At 35.6% G+C, this 22428-nt stretch overlaps 1 protein-coding gene across 1 annotated transcript in view; it reads left to right on the plus strand.

Moving 5' to 3' along the window:
• The window catches only part of LOC131039796 (uncharacterized), a 35296-nt gene extending 24820 nt beyond the window's left edge, over nucleotides 1–10476 (plus strand). Inside the window, exon 2 of the mRNA XM_057972631.1 lies at nucleotides 10160–10476. Coding sequence (XP_057828614.1) covers nucleotides 10160–10476 — 317 coding nt within the window. The remainder of the gene's footprint in view (nucleotides 1–10159) is intronic.
• The last annotated feature ends 11952 nt before the right edge of the window (nucleotides 10477–22428 follow it).

The following is a 22428-nucleotide window of genomic DNA, read 5'->3' on the forward strand; positions in this document are numbered from 1 at the left end:
CACTTCACTATGAATAATCCACAATTACATGTAAATTCATGATCTCTTAAAGTAAAGCTTCTATCAACAAGTGAAATGGCATAACACATCAGTAACTGCTTGCGCAAAGCTATGCATTTACAAAATCAACATAAGTACATTGTCAAATTGTCTTGCTAATGATGACCTTTAGACCTTTCAAAGCTATGAATCTTGCAAATAGATTAAACTGAATTCTACTACTAAAAAAATCAAGACAATTGAACTTAGAAAGCAAGAAGCTTTTCTCAGCTCAACAAAAGTTCTACAATTTCTTATCTACCTTCAAAATGACACACTGATCACCTTTTATAGACATCAAGTCTAATTAAAATCATAAATGACAAATTTTACATCTAGCAATTGAAACTTTCTAGATACAAATAAAAAAGAGGAAATTGATTCAGTCAAGGAAGCTTTCATGTGTCTTAATCTTTTGGATCTTCCACTAGCCTTTTATTGTTATCAGATTGTGGTCATTTATAATTTGTTGATGCTTTCACTACTTGATTATTATGATTTATCATAATCCCATTGATATTTCATACTTATTACTAGGTCATAAACTTGTCGAGGCAAAATATAGCTTTTAACACTTCTTCCTTTTCAATGTACTCCACTACGGACCAATTGACCATTTGAGACTTGCATAAATATTTCATATCTATATTCTCCTTGTTTCTTTCCTCTATAATATTTTTATACTTCTAAGCTATATGTTTCATTTGTGTCAAGTATTTTAAGAATTAAAAAATTATACCTTTCAATGAATTAGCCATTCAATTATTCCAACACCTTTTAAATCCTTTCATTACCCTTTCATCATTATCCTAAATGACATCTTCAATAAGACCTTCCATAAGTATCTAGATAATTTTCTTATCCTATTTGTTTGAATTATTCAAGGTTTGTAATATTCTCTATGTTTATTTCATGCAGTCATCCAAGTGGCTTATTTGCCATTCTTATCATATTTCCCACACAATGACCTTGGGAAGTTGATATTTTGATGAAAACACTTGGTGCCATTTGCTCTATTTCTAATACTCTACACAATTTTGTCTGAACTTCCTCCAACATATATTTGATGATAGATATCTTGACACCACTTTTTGAAAAGGTCTACTTCACTTCACTTAGAACATTTTGCACCCATTCATTTAATATTGCAACTTTATGTTTCATTGTTGCTATAAGGATAAGTGTACAAAGATGGGGGACCAAAAAGGGATCTTAAGATGCCACTTTTTTTTTCTAAAATCAACAAAGTTTGAACTTTGACAAAAAAATAAAGATAGTTACACTCAAAATATGAATATTCAACAAGAACAAAAGGTGTACAGTACTCCAAGTCTACTTTCTAAACCACTATTTTTTTTTTAATGGTGGAGATTAAGGGTTTCAAAAAGGGGGAGCACACAAAGTGGTCCTTTTTTATTATAAAAAAAAAAAACATAACATAGCACCGGGTGTGCTCCCCCTAAAATGTCAAGTTTTTTTTGGAATTTTTAAAATCACTCTGATGAGAAATTAGTTGACACCATGTAGTATATATCAGATTATTTTGGCTAATTTTTAAATGAATATATGATTTTTTACTAATTTTCCAAGTGGACACATCTTGAAAAAAAGAATGTTGAGTGTGCTCCCCCCCTAAAATTTGTGAAAACTAACCTTAAATCATTTTTAAAAAAATTGTGTAGAATGGAGTCTAGTTTCTAAAAATGTTATTTGTTTCAAAATTTGATGAACAAGTAAAATTCTATGCACAAAATGCGACATGTTGGTTTTTGACAAAAAATAGACATGCTAACAAAAGAAATTAGAGATGAAGACCTTAACATAATCAAAATGATAAAAAAAATTATACATTTGGATAGCTAAGAGAGAGCTTGACACTATCATGGTGTTTATTTTTGTTTGCATTAAAATACATACAAACTTGACAGAGAGCATGAACAAAAATATGAGAAAATTTGGTATGTTTGTTGAAAAACATGTCTCAGGTATGGGAAGGAAGTCCAAGCCTTTAGGTTGGATGCCCAAGGAAAATCTAAGCCTAGGGCTTGGTTTTTTCCAAAGCAATTACTTTGACACACACCAAATTTGGCATGCATCAAACTCAAAATACTATGATTTTCAATTTAGTATTTGCCTAATGTCTCACATTGAGAATTTTATCTCTCTCTCTCTCTCTCTCTCTCTCTCTCTCTCTCTCTCTCTCTCTCTCTCTCTCTCTCTCTCTCTCTCTCTCTCTCTCTCTCTCTCTCTCTATATCTCTCTCTCTCTCTTGCCCAATTTTTCGAATGTTAAAAATGTTAATTGAGAATATTTGGCACATGTCAAATTTCCTACCCTTGAAAAATGGTAAAAAGAGATATTTGACCCATGAAACAACCGCACATTCTCTGGTTTTGTCTTCTATTTTCTCTCATAATAACAAAGATACACATTTTCATGTCGTTGACATATCACAACATATTCCATCACCATTTGACCACCTTTTTTCTAGTTGGACATGGTAGAATTAAAAAAATTGAATTTTTGGTATGATTTTTATCATTTGAGGTAATTTTCTCATGTTTTTTATAATTTATATGTTCATTATGAGTTTTTTTGTTTAAATTTCATAATATACAATAACTACTGATCAATAAGAGAATAATATAATGAGTGCATTCATATTAAGATACCAAAGAAACTTACATGATAATATGTCCATTATGAGTTTTTTGTTTAAATTTCATAATATACAATAACTAGAGATCAATAAGAGAATAATATAATGAGTGCATTCATATTAAGATGCCAAAGAAACTTACATGATAATATGTCCATTATGAGTTTTTTGTTTAAATTTCATAATATATAATAATTACATATGAAAAAGAGAATAATATAATGAGTGCATTCATATTAAGATACCAAAGAAACTTACATGATAATATGACTATCCTAAAGAGTATATGATTTTCCTAACTAAAAATATGAACTAATCTCTATATCATATGCATATATGTAGAATTCATCATCATACTGAGGAAATGAGGAAATATTATAACATTGAATGAGCATGAAGCCTATAATGCGAAGAGAAGAGAAAGAATGAGGCAACTTCATGAAGGAAGCAAATTGAACACCATAGAAGAAGACATGCCTATTCAAGAGGAAAATAAAATATCCATGCAAGACAAGAGAGATGCAGAATTGGCATCACAAAGGCAATAGATGCAAAACATTCATGCAATGAGACAATTGAACCACGAAGTTGTGGGCATGTCATCTACCAAGGTTTAAGTTGAAGGCACACCATCTACAACATCTCATGTTGAATGCACATATTCTACGACATCTCAAATTGCAAGTACATCACCATTGGCCTCAAATGTTGGAGTTACAACATCTTCTACATCTCATGTTGCAAGTACATCACCATCATTATCATATGTTGGAGTTACACCATCTTCTACATTTCACATTGCAAGTACATCATTTTCTTCTTAGATTGAAGGTATGCCATCTATCTCTAATGTTGTTAACATTCCTACTATTGAGGCAACTCAAACTTTGAGAACACCTCCTAGAATTTTAAATAGAAAGCCTAAGTATTTGATTAATATTGATGCTAATATTTTGCAACCAATGGTTGATAAGAATTCAAAGTATACTTGTCAAAGATATTCTAACCAAATTTGGAGATTGTATTTTGAGAAGTTAAATGAGACTAGAAGATGCCAACTATTTATTGAAATGATGATAAATCTGAAATTTAGACCCATCATGAAGATTCTTGGGGTAAGAGAATAAAATGATTCAAGTGAGAAATCAATTGTAAAGAATCTAACGAGTAAATATGAGGGTGTGGGTTCTACATATGCATGAAAGATAGTGTGTACAGTGAAAAATAATGATGATAAACTATTGCAAAACCACAAAAGATCTAGCCACAACAAAACCCTAGTTCTATAATAAAGCATTCACCATACACCAATGAAGAAACCTAAGAACATGAAAATTAATAAATGTTCAAAAAAATAATACCATTTAAATGCCAAGTAGGGTTTGATCTCCATTGTCTCCTATCTCCATTAATCTTGTTTGATATTTTTGCTCTTAAATTTTGCATGTGCACAAGAGCTCAACAAAGAACGGATTATGGTTGTAAAGTTGCATGATTGCATATGTCATTAGGATTGTGAAAGGATAAGAGTATCCTCTTATATAAAAGACATCTTAGAAAATGGAGGGATACGATTAAGAGGTTAAATGATAATGTTGGTATTAATGTGTTGAATTGGTTTTGTCATTGATGTCAACACTTATCCTTGGTTATGTTCATCGGCATGTTTAGTGACTTATGCACAGTCACCGGTATCTGGTTCATCGGTAGGTTATATTGTTCACCGGCACTGAGGATGATCTATTATCATCTAGAGATTACTTGGTTATGTTCAAGACATTGTTTGGACACTTGGTTTTGGTGATTTGGTTATTGGTCTAATTGAGTTTGCATATTTGCTGTTACCGGAAAATAGGTCTAGGTTATAGACCGGCAAGCATTATCTATTCCAGATCAAAACGTCACATTATGGAGATGTTTTATTGATTGCTTATTATTGTAAATGCATTGAGAAGACATCATGCATGGCATATTGATTCATTTGTAATTGATTTAATTTTAATATTCTTAGTAAGCCGACCTACACATTTGGTCTTAGGTTTTGGTATATATGTAAGATCTCATTTGTGAGATTAAGTAAGGTAGAAGGTGTGAAAAATGATTGTAATAAGGTATATGCAAATATAAGCAGAGCTATACATGCAGACATCATTTGAAGATTCAAGGAAGGTATGAAGAAGACAATCAGAGCTTAACCGGTACTGAATCCAGCATATGAAGATGCTATTTTTAGTACATTATCATTGGATTTGACCATCCAATTGTAGTCAATGTGACTCCCATTTTGTGATTGAGCAGTGAGCTCTAGGTAGTTGGCCTTTCTGCATGTGCAGACCCCATTTGTACACTCATACTATCTACAGTAATATCATCTAATTGTGGGTAACATTTCCCACCATGGTTTTTCCCCTTACAGGGTTCCATGTAAAAATATCTATGTTATGTGTTGTGGATGTTATTTGCCTTTCTATTTCATGTATTAAACTTGACCGGTACTACTATTAACTATTAAACTGTCTACCGGCATTAAGTTTGGTTAAGTTATATTTGAGTTGAAATTAATAGACAACTGATTCACCCCCCCTCCTAGTTGCTTTCGGGTCCTAACAATTGGTATCAGAGCTAAGTCCTCTTTTTGCGGAAGTTTAACAGCTTGAGGAAATTCTATGGCAACTAAGAAGAAGACTCCATAGCTTGATGGAACTAACTATGGTAAATGGAAGATCAAAATGGAGACACATCTGAATTGCATTGGAAAAGACATATGGGATGTTAAAAAGAATGGCTATGTTGGTCCTACACAGAGTAAACCTAATCCACCAACCTTGGCTAAAGATTATGAGAATGATTGCAAAGCAAGAGAAGCACTTTTGAGCACATTATCAGATCAGTAAATCATGGGATTACCAGACCAATCTACTGCTAAAGCTATTTGGGATAAATTGGAGACATTGAATGAAGGTGATACCACTATCAAAATTGCAAAACTGGAATGCTTTTAGGTCAGGTATGAAAATCTGAAAATGGAAAAAGATGAAAGGATTTCTCCTTTTATGGAAAGAGTTAATGAAATTGTTTTGGGTATACAATGTTGTGGAGGAACCTTAAGTGAAGATGAAATTGTTTCTAAAGTTTTAAGAGCATTTCCACCGGCATACAAAATGAAAGTAACTACTATTAATGAATTGAGAACAATGCCTAATGCATAAGTATCTAGAGATACTTTGGTTGGAAAACCTTCAACTTTTGAACTTGAGGAATTTGGTCCTATTGCTACAATTAAGATAGATTTGGCTTTCAAAGCTTCATCATCTACATCATCATCATCATCATCTAAGAAATCTGATTGGAAAGCACTCTATGCTAGAGAACTTGAAGAAATCAAAAGAGAGAATGAAGAACTTGAAGAGCTTGAAGCACTATTTGCAACGAAAATGCCTAAAGGTCTAGTTGGAAGTAAGTATGAAGGTAAAGCACCATTTAAATGTTTTAATTACAATAGAATTGGTCATATGGCATCTAGGTGTCCTGACAGACATGCAAGATTGAAAGAAGAAGCTAAAAGAACATATAAGCCTAACCCTGAATATTAGAGATACAGATTTAAGAAGAATAGAGACAAATCATGTTACTATGTTGATGGAGTTATTGATGATTCTAATGAGGAACTAGTAGACAATGGATGGGCTTTTGTTGCAATAATAGAAGATCAACTGGCACCTACTATTCAATCGGTAGAGAAGGCCCTGGTAGCTGAAATTGAAGAAAAGGATGAATGGATCATTGATTTCGGATGTTCACATCACATGACTGGTGATAAGAGTAAATTCTTAACCTTTCAGGAATACAATGGAGGTCTAGTAAGATTTGGGGATGACAAAGCTTGTTTGATCAGAGTAAAAGGCACTATATCTTTTGATGGTAAGCACAATACTGATAATGTTTATCATGTTGAAGATTTGAAGCATAATCTTTTGAGTGTTGGTCAATTAGTTGAAAAAGGATTTAAGTTATAATTCAAGAATGGTAAATGCAAAATCATGAATAGAACTAGTATGGAAATTGCAACCGATAATCAGACTAGAGCTAATATCTTTCATTTGAATAACAATGAGAAGACATGCTTGATTGCACATATTGATGAAAGTTGGTTATGGCATAAGAGACTTTGTCATTTAAATTTTGATTGCATTGTGAAAATCAGTACAACTAAGGCAGTAAGGGATTTACCTAAGATTGTTAAACCTCACAATTTGGTATGTAAGGAAAGTCAATTTGGAAAGCAAGTTAGAGAAACTTTTAAGAGTATTCCAGAAAAATCCAATAATGTTCTTGACTTAATTCATATTGATTTATGTGGTCTAGCAAGAACTGGAAATTTACAAGGAGATAGATATTTTATGCTAATCATTGATAATTATTCTAGAATCTATTGGGTTACTTTTCTCAAGGAGAAATCAGAAGCTTTAGGGAAATTCAAACTATTCAAGGTCATGGTAGAGAATGAAACCGGTAAGAAAATCAAATGTTTGAGATCAGATCAAGGAGGTGTATTCACATCTAAGGAATTTAATACATTTTGTGAAATGAATGGAATCAGAAGATAATTATCAACACCTTGGACACCCCAACAAAATGGAGTTGTGGAAAGGAAGAACATAACTATTTTGGATGCAGCTAGAAGCATGATATCATAAGAAAACCTACCTCATGTGTATTGGAGAGAAGCAGTCAATACAGTTGTTTATACATTCAACAGAGTTCACATCAAAGGTGAAACCGGTAAGACCCCTCATGAACTATGGTTTGGTAATACTCCTACTCTTAAATATTTCATAATATTTAGAAGAAAATGTTATATTAGGAGAGATGATTATATTGGCAAATTTGATCCTAGAAGTGATGAAGGAATATTTCTTGGTTTTTCATCTAAGAGAAAGGCATATAGATGTTTTAACAAGAGATTGCATAAAATCATTGAGAGTGCAAATGTGAAGATTGATGAACCGTTTAGAGGTAATTCAAGGTCTATGGACTCTAAACCGGCAGTTGAGATAATCACAAATGAACCTACAATGAGTACACTAGTACAAAATGTTGATCCAGTCATATCGATATCATCTGATAATTCCACAATGACTGAAGAACAGCAGCAAGTAAATACACCCAAGTATGTAAGATTGAATCACTTTGAAAGTAAAATAATTGGGAATAAGTATCAAGGTGTTATGACTAGATGAAGACTGTCAAATGAAGAGGTATGTCTAATTTCTCAAATTGAACCAGCAACTATTAATGAGGGATATGAAGATAAACATTGGATTAAGGCTATGGAAGATGAATTGGAACAAATTGAAAAGAATAACAGATGGACATTGGTTCCCTGGCCTAAAAAATGAAAATATAATTGAAACTAAATGGGTATTCAGAAATAAACTTAATGAAGATGGTAAGGTAATCAGAAACAAAGCAAGATTAGTGTGTAAGGGATATTCACAGAAAGAAGGAATTGATTACAATGAAACCTCTGCATCGGTAGCTAGAATTGAGGCAGTCAAATTGTTCTTAGCTTTTGCAACACACAAGAACTATAAAGTATATCAAATGGATGTTAAATGTGCATTTCTAAATGGTAATATTGAAGATGAAGTTTACATTGAACAACCTAATGGATTTTCTTTGACAGATGACAAAGATATGGTTTGCAGGTTAAGGAAATATTTATATGGATTGAAGCAAGCTCCTAGAGCTTGGTATGCTAGATTGGACAAATATCTTCTGAAGCTTGGTTACACTAAAGGTAATGCTGGCAACAACTTATAATACAAAGTGACTAATGATGACATCATGGTTATTGAAGTTTTTGTTGATGATATCATTTCTGGAGGAGAAGAAGGATTGTGTAAAGACTTTTCTAATAAGATGCAGGAAGAAATTGAAATGTCTATGATTGGAGAGATAAAATTCTTTTTAGGATTGCAGATTTCACGGACTGATAAAGGTATATTCATAAATCAATCAAAGTACTTGAAGGATTTACTTAAGAAATTTGGCATGGAAAACTCTAAACCGATAAGTACACCTATGACTACAGCTGATAAACTATCATTGAAGGATGAATCGACACCTATTAATCTGATAAGATATAAATCTATGATTGAAGGTTTACTATATTTGACACAAACAAGACCTGATATTATGAATGCAGTATGTATTGTTTCAAGATTTCAAAGTAATCCTAAGCAAAATCATGAATCAGTAGTAAAAAGGATTTTCTGGTACCTACAAGGCACAACAAATCTTGGTTTATGGTATCCTAAAGATGAAAAATTTGATTTATGTGCATACACAAATACAAATTGGGTAGGAGATGTAGATGACAAAAAAAACACCACTAGCAGAGCATTTTTTCTTGATAGCAGACTAATTTCATGGTTGAGAAAGAAACAAAGTTGTACATTACTATCAACAGCAGAATCGGAATATGTTGCAACAGCAACTAATTGTACTGGGCTGCCAACTTGGCTTGCCAAACGGAATATATTATTACTACTTATGGAGAGAGTGAGCTCACATGTGATGTGAAATTTTTGGTCGATCTAGACCGTATCTAGATGAGGCTACGTGGCACCATCAAATATAATTTCTAAATGCCCCCTCTTCTTATTTCAAAGCAAGGTTATTACGGAGCTAATAAGTATTTATTCAAGTGTCTTTTCATTATTTTTTGGCATGGATTCTGGGCTTTTTTTTAAGGCATCCACAGAAACCAGAGAAGAAGATTAGGAGTCGAGAGAAGGAAATTCAGGGACAGCGGAGGAAAAATGGGAGGAAATAAAAAAAGGTTCAAACCTACTTCCTGCTCAGATTGGAGGAAGAACAGGGAAGTGTGGAATATCCTTCAGGAGGGGGTTTGAGTGTGTTTATGGAGAGGCAAAGTGGGAAAGATCGTGTGGTCAACAATCATTTTATCAAGAACTGGAAGAATGGTAAAATCTTGGTCGGATCCTAGATGATGACTGTAGATGAGGAGATTATTGTTGGAGTTACGGGGATGATAACTAAGGGCATGAAATTTTATAGGGACCATAGCATCTCTGATAAAGCTGCAGATAAATTCCCTATCACGAATGATGAGAGGAAGAAGATGGTAAAAGTTGACAATTCCTATCATTCCCCGAAACGGATATGTAGGCCATGGAGGTTTGTTTTATTCTCTACTATCACTTATATTACTTTGGATGGTAGGTTTACTATAGCCTATGGTCACCATTTTGTTTTTCTCAACCATTTCCGCCATGGGGAAAAGGTGAGCTTGCCATATTACCTAGCCTGCTCCACGGACCACACTATAAAGGAGATTCAGAAAGATCCTAAAGGTGACCATGCCCTTCACTAGGGTCTTATGGCTCTTGTCTACAAAGTGCTTAAAGGGAAGAGTATTGAAAAACCTATAAAAAGGAAAATATGCAAGAGATGAGGACACGGAGAGTGAAGCCAGTGGCTTTAACTTTGACTCAGAGACTAAGGGCGATTCGGAGAAGACTAGCAAAAAAGATAGGAATAAGGCTAAGAGGAAAAGGATTGTGGTGGATTCAAATATTTCGGAGTCTAAGGCAGAAAAGTTTGAAGGGAAATTTATTAAAGAAAAGAAAGGGAAAGTTACTGGAAAGCAAATGCAGAGGAAGAAGACTAGTAAGGAAAGCAATAAAGATATCAGCCAAATCCTGATTGATTCTGAAGAAGAGGCAGAGGAGAAAAAAAAGGATGAGGGATAGGATAAGGAGGGGGAGGAGGATTGGGTCATAGACAACATTGAGGGTTTGAATGCCCAAGGTATGCAGAAAGAGGAGCAAGAAGAAAAAAGTGGTAAGCTTAGTGATTGTGTTGGTGAGAATGTGACTATAAAGGGCTTATGTGAGACTATTGGCACAATGGTGAAGGATATAGGTAGCTTGAAGAAAGATATGTTGACTATCATAAGAGCTACGATTGGAGAGAAACCCTTCACGGAAAATGTTAAAGAGCTGGCAGTTGCAATTAATAATGCAGAAGTCATTGAAAGCGTGATGGGTAAAATTATTACCAATGAAAAAAAAGTTAAAGAGATGGAAGAAAACAAGGAGGTGAAAGGGATGGAAACTGCTATGAACAATCAGGGTAGCAGAATTGATTAGATGGAACTCACTGTTAAGAAGATCGTAGAACAAAACTTTCAAATCCTCAAAGCTTCAGTAGATAACATGAACATCCTGATCAATAGATTTGAGAACAACACTGAGAAGGATGTTGACAAGGAACAGTCAGATAAAAAAGGCCATGAGAAGAGGACCAGAGCCAATACTAGGATCAAGGGCGACATCAAAGGTCATGAGCTGGAGGAGTTAAAGACTTCGGTGGACAACATGAAGTTGATGGTTGTCCATGTTGAGGATATCATGAAGAGTATCTAGTTGTCTCTATCTTTGTCTTGGCGGTTGTCTCGTTTTCTGTCTTTTTGTTGTCATTCTATTTTTTGAATGCTGTCTTTTCCTGGTTTATTAATGTAATGCTATGTTTTTTGGGTTGTGATCCCTTTTTGTTCAGTTGGGATCTATTTTAGTTTTTGAAGTGATCAGGCACGGTGTTTTCTAGCTCTTTCTATTTCTCCTACTTTGTAAAAGGTTTGGGTTCCTTTCAAAAACCTTCCTTTAGTTTAATCAAAACTAATTGTACACAGGTATTATGGATTAAGCAAATTTTGAAGGACATAAAGGTAAAATGCAAAGAACCTATAATCATTAACTGTGATAATATGGCAGCAATTGATATATCAAAGAATCCGGTATTTCACTCTAAAACTAAACATGTTTCTATCAAATTCAATTTTTTGAAAGAGAATGTTGAAGCAAAAGAAGTGAAATTGGTTTATGTGAATACTAAAGAGCAGATTGCAGATATCTTTACTAAACCTTTGCCTAAGGAAACTTTTGAATATCTAAGAAAGAAGCTTGGAGTTATACCCTCACCGGTAGAAACTTAGAAAGTTGGAGCATGGCATCAGACCGACAGAATTAACAAAGAAATCTTTTTCCAACTTTGATGAAGGAGAGCTACTTCTCAATGGGAATAGATTGAATAAATTTGGTTATAACAATTGGTATTTGTAATAAGTTCTATGAACTGATTGTATTTGGTTTTGTATTACTTTGGTATTTGATGTCAAAGGGGGAGAGATATCTATGAAAAATCACATTATCTTTTGGGGAGAGATTATTCATTGGGGGAGAGATTGTTACTCTTTGTATTTGTATTTTGATTTCTGGTTAATGATCTCTTTGGGAGATTGTTGGTTTTTGGTTTTTGGCATTTCTGCTTTGGCACTTAGATGGTTTTTCCATTTTGTGTTGCCATCAATGACAAAGGGGGAGATTGTTGGTATTAATGTGTTGCATTGGTTTTTTCATTGATGTCAACACTTATCCTTGGTTATGTTCACTAGCATGTTCAGTGACTTATGCACAATCACCGGTATCTAGTTTACCAGCAGGTTATATTGTTCATCGGCAATAAGGATGAGTTGTTATCATCTGGAGATTACTTGGTTATGTCGAAGATATTGTTTAGGCACTTGGTTTTGGTGATTTGGTTATTGGTCTAATCGAGTTTGCATATTTGTTGTTACTGGCAAATAAGTCTAGGTTATGGACTAGCAAGCATTATCTATTCCAAATCAGCACGGCACGTTATGGAGATGTTTTATTGATTGGTTATTATTGTAAATGCATTGAGCCGACATCATGCATCGCATATTGATTCATTTGTAATTGATTTAATTGTAATATTCTTAGTAAGCCAACCTACACATTTGGTCTTAGGTTTTGGTAAATATGTAAGATCTCATTTGTGAGATTAAGTAAGGTAGAAGGTATGAAAAAGGATTGTAATAAGGTATATGTGAATATAAGCAGAGCTATACACACAGACATCATTTGAAGATTCAAGGAAGGTATGAAGAAGACAATCAGAGCTTAACCAGTACTGAATCCGGCATATGAAGATGTTATTTTGAGCAGTACATTATCATTGGATTTGACCATCCAATTGTAGTCAATGTGACTCCCATTTTGTGATTGAGCAGTGAGCTCTAGGCAATTGGCCTTTCTGCATGTGCAAACCCCATTTGTACACTCATACTATCTGCAGTAGTATCATCTAATTGTGGGTAAGGTTTCCCACCATGGTTTTTCCCCTTACAGGGTTTCCACGTACAAATATTTGGGTTATGTGTTGTGGATGTTATTTGTCTTTCTGTTTCATGCATTAAACTTTATCAGTACTGCTATTTACTGTTAAACTATCTACCGACATTAAGTTTGTTTTACTGATACTAAGCACTAAGTTTGGTTAAGTTATATTTGAGTTGAAATTAATAGACAACTGATTCACACCCCCCCCCCCTCTCAGTTGCCTCCCGGTCCTAACAGATAAATGCTTGGCTAGGATTAACGAGTAGGTAAGATAAATGATAAGTGTCATAGAGGGAAAAAGCTAATGAATTAATTAAATAAATAAAGATTTATTTAATTAATAGAAGAAGTGGGACCAATTAAATAAATAAAATATTTATTTAATTTAGGAAAGAGGATAATTTAATTGCGGGAGAGATGATGTTTGGCGACGCCACTCAGCTTCTCCCTCACGGTGTGGCTCTACCTCGGGGTGGCCCTTTGCTGCTCCTGTGGCCTTTGCTCCTCCTGTTGCTGCTGATTCTGGGTGGCCATTAGCCACCACCTCCAAGTTTCCTCACCTAGCTCTGGTGATTTCGCCTCCCAGGCAAGAGGAAGGAGAAATTGAAAAAGATCCAGAAGATGGGTGGTCTATGCCAAACCTGACTCCTAGCCCCACTGATGTATGGGGCAAAAAAGATGACCCTAGTCCTCCTCCCTCAGTTGCCACTACTTTGGCTTCCTAAGGATTTTTTTTTATGAATAGCTTGTTTTTAGTTTCCGGTCGCTAGTCGAGTGACTCTCGCGGGTGATCTTGTATCCCCTGGCCTTTTTTTGTGAATATGTACTTTAATCTTTTTAATTAATAGAGAAGACCTATTCATCAAAAAAATATATATTTAAATGGGGAAAGGCTAGAAAAGATTAATAAATTAAATTAATAAATAAAATATATTTAATTAATAGAAGGCTTAAGACAAAATAATTAAATAAGTAAAAAAAATTATTTAATTAAGATAGGACAATTCTAGGTGTCTACATTTTTCCCTCTTTGAGACAATGCACCTTGTCGCATTAGCTCAAACAAGATAAGACAAATTGATACCAAGTTGCCCTGGGACAGGAATGATATGCCCCCTCGAGAGATAGGATAAAAATTTGTGAAAAATATCACAAACAATCTCTCCAAACAAAGGCTAAAAAAAGATAAGGAAAGAGTGATAAGGTCAAGTGGGAAAAATACTGACTCAAAAGGAATGAATGAGAAGCATGAGACTAACTAGGGTTACATAGCCTATATACAAGCCATAGGGAAAAACATCCTCATTTACATCCATAGCACTCAAGAGACCGGGTCAAACCAGAGCACTTAGAGACCTTAGAGAGTAGTCAACAGTCTAGGAGAGATGGCAGAGGGGATTCACCGCTTTGATCACGTCCGATGGTTGGAGCAACCAAAGGACATGGGTGATCTGATCAATATGCCAGCCTTTCTTAGTACTTTTGCATTTATGATGCATTTATTGCTCTTTGTAGGTAGATTTAATAGAAATGCAGAAGCAATGAAAGGTTCTTTCAACGCATCTAGGTTGGATTAGGGTGTGTCTATTTCATATACATGTGTATAGGTAGGATTTGCATGCATTTATGATTATAATTGCATCTATGTGTTGTGTGAGCACGTTTGTGTCATACAGGTGGGTATGTGGTAGGAGATCGTGTATGCATAGAATAGCATCGCATCCGTCCTAAGAAAGAATGTCTATGTAGTAAAGGTGTGTCTAGGTTTGGTAAAATTGTGTCTATGTTGCAAAAACATGTTTATGTCTTAGAAGGCCAAAATTGACAATTTTGTGATAAACATACATTGTCAATTGGATTGTCAAAAGGACTCACTCAACAGGTTCCCTAAGAAAGACATACTGAAAGCTAGACTAGAATTAGCAACCATGTGATAGACATGCATCACCAATTGGATAAGTTGTTGAGAGGATTCACTCAATATGTGCCCTAAAATAGGTAGGTTTTCTAAGTGTGGTATAGGATAAGTCATCTAATTGACAAAATCCAGTGACTGCTCTAGTAAGATAGGATCAAGTGCATGATAAACATATACACTAGGATGCAGTGTCATGTGATAAACATAAGCACTATGATAGAGCCTGATGAGCAGCACCATGTGATAGACATAGGTACCACTAGGCTAGGATAAGATAAGAAGCACTATGTGATTAACATAAGCATTTTTGGGAATTGACACAATTGGTTTGACTGGATGCAAGAGTACTTACCCCAGATAGATAGAGTCCAGAGAGAGATTCCCCATGACTCAGAGATTACAAATAGACTTGAGTGCTCATTACCACATTGTGATCGAAGCTATGGGATAGAGACACAACATGTATACGACTAAGATTCAAGAAAACACAAGACTGTTGACTACTCTTACAAATAGATGGCACTCTGAGACATGCACATTTCATTTGTCGACTAGTGAGATGTCATTCATTTTAGAGGATGTATATAGGATACTGAGGATATGATCCATAGGGAACTGGTGGTGTATGACAGGGAGGGAGATGTAGATGTGCTATGATGAGTCTTTAGAGACCTAGAGCTAGATCTAAGAAGCAAACACTTGAGTTGGGAGAGTATGTAAACCAATGGACAGACTCTGGCTATAGTGGTAGGGGAGTGATCAGCAAGTTCTTATGTCTCGATAAAGCTACTCATGAACTAGTTATATGGTAGGGAAGGACATTGGAGATCCTTCTGACAAAGAGGACCAGGTTTCCATGGGGCCCATGTGTTTTGACACACTTGTATCATGAGCTCCATTAGTTTGTGTACCTCAGTGGCTATGGTTTGGGATGTGAGGCTACACTGCTATAGGTTTGGGCCTATGAGCATATGGCGGTGATGAGGCTGATTCACTCTATGTTTAGGGGTCACAGATAGGCCTATGTACATTTGTGTAATATGATCACTTCCTTGCCATGGACTGGGTAGCTAGAGTACTAGCGATGGGTTTTTGATGACATACATAGTGTTACGTGGAGGTTGTATCTATATTGTCAGGCCTGAGAGGAGGATGTGACAAAGTTACCATTTTGTTTCCGTAGAAAGTATCTCATTAGGTGGACTCCCTACATTTAGATAGGCATTTGATTGACATGGTGACTAGATAGTTTGACTGAGTCCAGCAAATGCCATGAGGATCAGGAGAGTTTTCTTGCATAGTTAGAGAGGAGGTCAATTGGGGACTGATTTTGTCATATCATGCGACTCTCACATAGTTTTGAGAGATGGTGTCGATACCTTGGGATCTATTACCAAATATGGTTCACACATGTATGATAGAGGAGTATGCAGCCTATTTTGTGGCACATCCATTTCCACGATTGATGAAACTAGGGGAGCTATCACTAGAGTTAGATGATGATGATAATGATGAGGGTGGGGGTGGACAAAGGAGACAATAGAGGAGAGGAGGCGCTAGGAGAGTAGTGAGGGGTAGAGGAGGACAAAGGGTTGGAGGGCTAGGAGAGGGAACCTAGGGAGGAGATGGAGAGGGAGGCATACTACCAAGGCCACACAAAGGGAGAGGGGGATAACCACTACAAGTTGCACCTCAAGTGTAGGTATAGGTTCAACATGGATAGGAAAAGAGGGGACAGAGATAGGATGTACCCATGCAGGATACCCCAAAGTAGGATAAACAAGAGGAGGGGAGAGCAGGAGGCTATGAGGAGGAGGATTAGTTTCTCATTCTATGAGAGCACACACAAGGACAGGCTGATGAGATCAATGATATTGAGATAGAGGTGACTCAATTGAGGTGATAGATCTGGGAGATGTAGGATGAGAGAGACAAAGCCATCTAGTGATATACAACCGTGGAGGAGGCTCCTATGATAGATCAGGCTAGTGTAGGAGGTGACACGTCTCAGGATTCTCCTATTGCATAGAGTGGGTGATGAGATAGAGTATTGGAGGAATCTATATATCGCAGCAGTTCCTCCTCATCCCAGAGCAGGTAGCTAAAGATGAGCCTCCTAATCTACTGGCATATGACAGGGGAGATAGAGAGAATCTAGCAGTGGGGTTATGGGTCCTCTACCAACACCAAATAAAGGGTCCACAGGCAGGGGAAAGAAAGATGATCTAGGGGTTGGGCCTTTGAGTGCTCAGATTTCATCGAGGCCTACCGGCTCCGAGGGGGGGTCTTCATTATAGCTCTCTTGAATCTATTTTTTGTATCAGTTTTGTTACATGATAATGTAGACACCTTCAGGTGATTCTGTAGCCATACGAATTTTTGACATTATTGTATCATGACACATTTATTTTTGATATATATGTAAGCTGACCTATTCCTTGCGGCAGTTATATGCATGTGTTCCTATGTGATGCACTTAATTTATGATGTTTCTATTATATGCTTTATGATATAATGATTCTATATGATGTTTATACCATCGATGCATGTATATGATTCTATGATTCTTATTATAATGGTTATGAAATGCAATCTATGTGAATGATGTAATGCAATATATTTGTTGTACTTTTATGTTTATGTTATGCATGATGCAAATGTATATGTACTAATGTAAATGGATGTAATATGATGATGCTTATATAATGTGCTAATGAGTGGTGTGTGTAGGATGTGATGCCATTATGATTTTTACATGCATTTAATGAGATATACTAACATGTGGTGATGCAAATGAAAACTACATGAGATGCTGATGTTTTTGGCATATCATTATACTCAGTCATGTGATAGCGGACTAGATGGGACTTGTGTCAAGATGATGAATAACAAAAGAGAAGAGGGCTATGGAAGGTAGAAAATATGGGAGTGAAAGAGCTTCTTGTGCTATTATCATCATTGAGCTTTATTATGGCAAATAGGTTATGACCATCCAAGTATAGGTTCAACCTAGAAATTCATTGTACCTATTTGCATGGAGATCAAATAGTCACAGATAAGGAATGCCCCAGTTCACACTAGACTCACAGTGTCCTCATATCCTTGGATGAGCCAATATAGTATTACTAAGAAACAATCTATAGACGGCAAAAATAGGTGAACCTACCCCATCCTCGCCTTTCTAGTCAAAGACATCCTAGAGATAGAATCTCTAGTTAGAGACATCCTTGAAAAGGTAAAAGAATTGTCATGTCAAATGATTAAATCAAAAGAAGACCAAGACTTGACACCAACATCCAATGAAATCCTCAAGTTATTTGTGTTTCTTGCCACATATGTTAACATGTTTTATCTGGTCACAATGTCATTATTCTTAATAAAGGACAGATTATACTAAAAATCATGTTGTTGCCAAAGTCCACCGAAAGATTTGATTTATTGAAATCTTATTGTTTCTTATGTCTCATTGGAAACTGACCGAATTCATGAAACCGATGCCTTATTGCAGAGAAGAACAGAACTTTATTATGGATCAGCAATGCAAATGATATTTTATTGTGGATTATGCACAAAAAGGAGGAATGAAAGGATGATGCTCCTCAAAACATGCGATGCTCATGGTTTCACTTCCATCACTAGATTTAGGATTTTGCCCCTAATTACATATTGGGCCTAATTTATTATGTGTGAAAAGTATGGGAAAGAGGAAAATGGGATGGAAAAAAGGGTTTGTTATGGATGGTGAACCAATCTTAGGTAGATCAATAACAAGTCACGATGGGAATGGAGTAAATTTATCATGGAATCATAGACTATGAGTGTGCGCAAAGTGAAAGGGCGAGAGTGAATCATGGAGGAGGAAGGAGCAAAGTCCCTACACATGGCACTGGTAACCCATTTTTCACCATGGTACTTGCCCAGGGCACCATCGAAGTGGTTTTCACCATTGGATGAATTTATTTCTCTTTAATTTTTTCATTTTTTCATTTTGTCACAAGACACCTATTTGCTAGGTTTTCACCAAAGTGACATTTTTTTTTTTTATTATTTTTTTGTATTTTTGATATTTTTTTATTAGGATACTCTAAAATACTATGTATAAAACCTGTGAAGGTGCATGCTATTGATAGGATCCTCCAAAGGTTCTCCATCTAGTGTTTAAAGTTGATATGCACCTAATTCATATATTGCGATGATGACATAAAGGCCAAGCCAATTTGGTTCAAACTTACCCTTCTTCTATATGTCCTTTTGATTCTTTGGATTTTATCTTAGTGAAGAGGGGAAAACAGATTTGAAGGTCAAATGATCAAAAAATAACGAAATAAACATGCAGAATGCTAAAATATCATTAAAATACCATTTCACCTTGCTATTTTACCTTCTCCTTCGGATTGAGCTTGATGAAGTGAAGGCACCCCTTGATAATGCTCCACTTGATGTGCTCCTTTGATTGCTGGATGTGGATGACTCTCCAATGTTGTGCACAAATGGAATGGATTTGAAAAATGATAAGGATTAGTTGATCAAGTTGCCAAGATGATTTCCTGGGCTCAAAAGGGCAACATAAACTTACTGGATTTCAAGATGTTCAAATGAAGGGGTGGAGCCCTTTATTTATAGGAAGGGGAAAGAAAAATAGATGGCTAGGATGAATTTGAGATGAAGAGCTAAGATTTACTTGTGAGCTCACACAAGCTCCAAGAGAGGGTGTGGAGACCAAGAAATATGCCTTAAAGGCATTTCGTATCTCCACACTCCACAAGGTGCATTGGAGGAATTAAAAATTCTCCAAAAAAGGATATTATGGGGATTAGAGGAATAAAAAAGAATTAAAAATTCCTTGGGAGAGGGAATGCCTGGAGGAATGTGAGATTTTGAAAATCTTACATTCACCTAGGAAAAGAGCATTTAAAGTTAGTGGCTAGATGAAAAGGACAAAGAGTTGACTTTGTGTCTAATCATGTTGATTAACCATTAACAACTCATTAGGAGGGGGATTAGAGGAAATGTTAGGTGGGATTAATATTTGTAGGAGAATTTTGACTAGGAGAGAGAATGAGTGGAGAGAATAAAAAATTAGAAGAATAATATTAAGTGAGTTTAGGGAGTTTCTAGAAGAATGAATTAAGAAGATGATTTGAAATTAATTAGCTAAGATGAGGATTTGATTTTTTTAGAAGAATAAAGAAAGGGATTGATTTATTAAATAAATCAATCATATGCTATAGTGACAATATTAATTATATTTAATTAATATTGAGAGGAATTTGAATTAACATAATTTATTAATTAATTATGCGAGGAATTAAAAATAATTAAAATAATTATTTTTAAGTGTCTACATTTTGACCCTCTTTGAAGCGAGGTGTGATGACACATTGATTCAAAGAATAATCTTGTTTTGATGTTGATATTGGTTTGATAGGATGCCCTGGCTCTTGATTGATATATTATGGTATGGTGATTCCCCCTAGGGAGATCAATTGAGGTATTTGATCTTTGGAGTTTTTGCGAAATTGATATCTCGATAGATTTGATTTGATTCGATTGATAAGATCTAGATTCAGTCTGGTTTCAAGAAGAATTCATCCTGCATAAGACAAAGATGATCAAAGTGTCTGGTTTCAAGAAGGATTCATCCTTTATAAGACATGATTGATCACAATATCTGGTTTTAGGAAGGATTCATCCTATTTAAGACATGATCGGAGTGTCTGGTTTTAGGAAGGATACATCCTGTATAAGACATGACTGATCACAATATCTGGTTTCAGGAACGATTCATCCTATATAAGACATGATTAGAGTGTCTGGTTTCAGGAAGGATACATCCTATATAAGACATGACTAATCACAACATCTGGTTTCAAGAAGGATTCATCCTATATAAGACATGATCAGATCACAATGTCTGGTTTCAGGAAGGATTCATCCTGTATAAGACATGATTGATCACAACGTCTGGTTTTAGGAAGGATTCATCCAATATAAGACATGATTGGAGTGTCTAGTTTTAGGAAGGATGCATCCTGTATAAGACATGATTGATCACAACGTCTGGTTTCAGGAAGGATTCATCCTGTATAAGACATGATCAGATCACAATGTCTGGTTTCAGGAAGGATTCATCCTGTATAAGACATGATCAGAGCGTCTGGTTTTAGGAAGGATACATCCTGTATAAGACAAGAATCAGAATCATAATTGATTATGAAAAAGAAAAGAAAAAATAGAGGAAGAAAAATTAAGGTGGAAAGGATGGCTGACGAACAAATATGAAGCATTCATGAGGTATTTGGAAAGAAGAATACGAGATGCGAGACCGTGGAGGAAAATGGGGGCAATTAAGAACTCCATGGGATTATTGAGTTTAGGATTTGATGGAATGATGGTGAGATTTTGTGCACAACAAATGTGGAGAGCCAACCTAGTTTGATGTTGCCCAGAGTGACTTGCACCATTGATTATAGAAATCAAGATGCCATGAGAAACGCAAGGCATGGACTAACTCTGTAGACAAATGGGAATTTCTTGCACACAACAATGCAAGTGTTAAGAAACACTAATAAAGAGTTGTGGGTTCATGCAAGGAAACCCTCAAACACACTGATACCTCTTGTACACGAGAAGGTAAGTGTTGATAAACACTAGTACTAGGTCGCTGATTTATACAAGAAGGATCCAAAACATGCCATACTATGAAATATGCCCTAGTATGCACCTATCATAACGTACCTAGATATGGAAGAACCCAAGCAGTCGTAAATAGTAGCAATCGTAGGGCAAAAGATGCAAGCCTATATGAAAAGATCTAACAAAATCTAACAAGTCTCTTCCTTGCGACCACATGATACCTCTTGCCAAGAGTAGAACTAGGATGCACTTGGGATTGTTTCTCAAGACTTCTTGAAGCTTACACACAAAGGCAAAAAATCTCAATTTCAATCATGTGGGGCACACTCAAGTGGACTGGGAGGCAGAAAAGAAGGAATGTTGTGCATGGGTGGGCTAGATGGCAGATGATTTGTAGTATCGACATGATAGATAGTGGATCCGGTTATTTACCTTGGCGCCTGCACAAAGGTTTTCACCAAGGTGACGATTTTTTCAGGATCTTTTTTTGATTTTTTAATTTTTTTCTTGATTTTTTTTTTTTTTTGACAATTTAAGACTTTCTGAGGACTAAGCATAAAATATTTTGAGGTGCATGATATTCATTGGATCATCCAAAGGATCGCCTTCAGGAGTAGCCAACTGATAAGCTCCTGATCCATATTTCGCTGTGATTACATATGGTCCAAGTCAATTAGGCTTGAACTTGCCTTTCTTTTCTCTTTCTTGTAGATTTTTCTAATTTTTCATGAGGACAAGATCACCAACTTGGAATTCTCAGGTTCTGAATTTTTTATGATAACTCATACGCAGACGGTTTTGATATACTTGGAGATGATTCATGGCCTTGAGGCACCTTTCATCTAACAATTCTAGCTCTTGTAAGCGAGCAATTTTGTATTCTTCCTCTAGTAGGATGTTTTGCAGCGATACCCTTAGAGAGGGGATCTCATTCTCAAGGGGAAGGA

Source organism: Cryptomeria japonica, chromosome 7 (genome assembly GCF_030272615.1).
Source record: "Cryptomeria japonica chromosome 7, Sugi_1.0, whole genome shotgun sequence".
Taxonomy (NCBI): domain Eukaryota; kingdom Viridiplantae; phylum Streptophyta; class Pinopsida; order Cupressales; family Cupressaceae; genus Cryptomeria; species Cryptomeria japonica.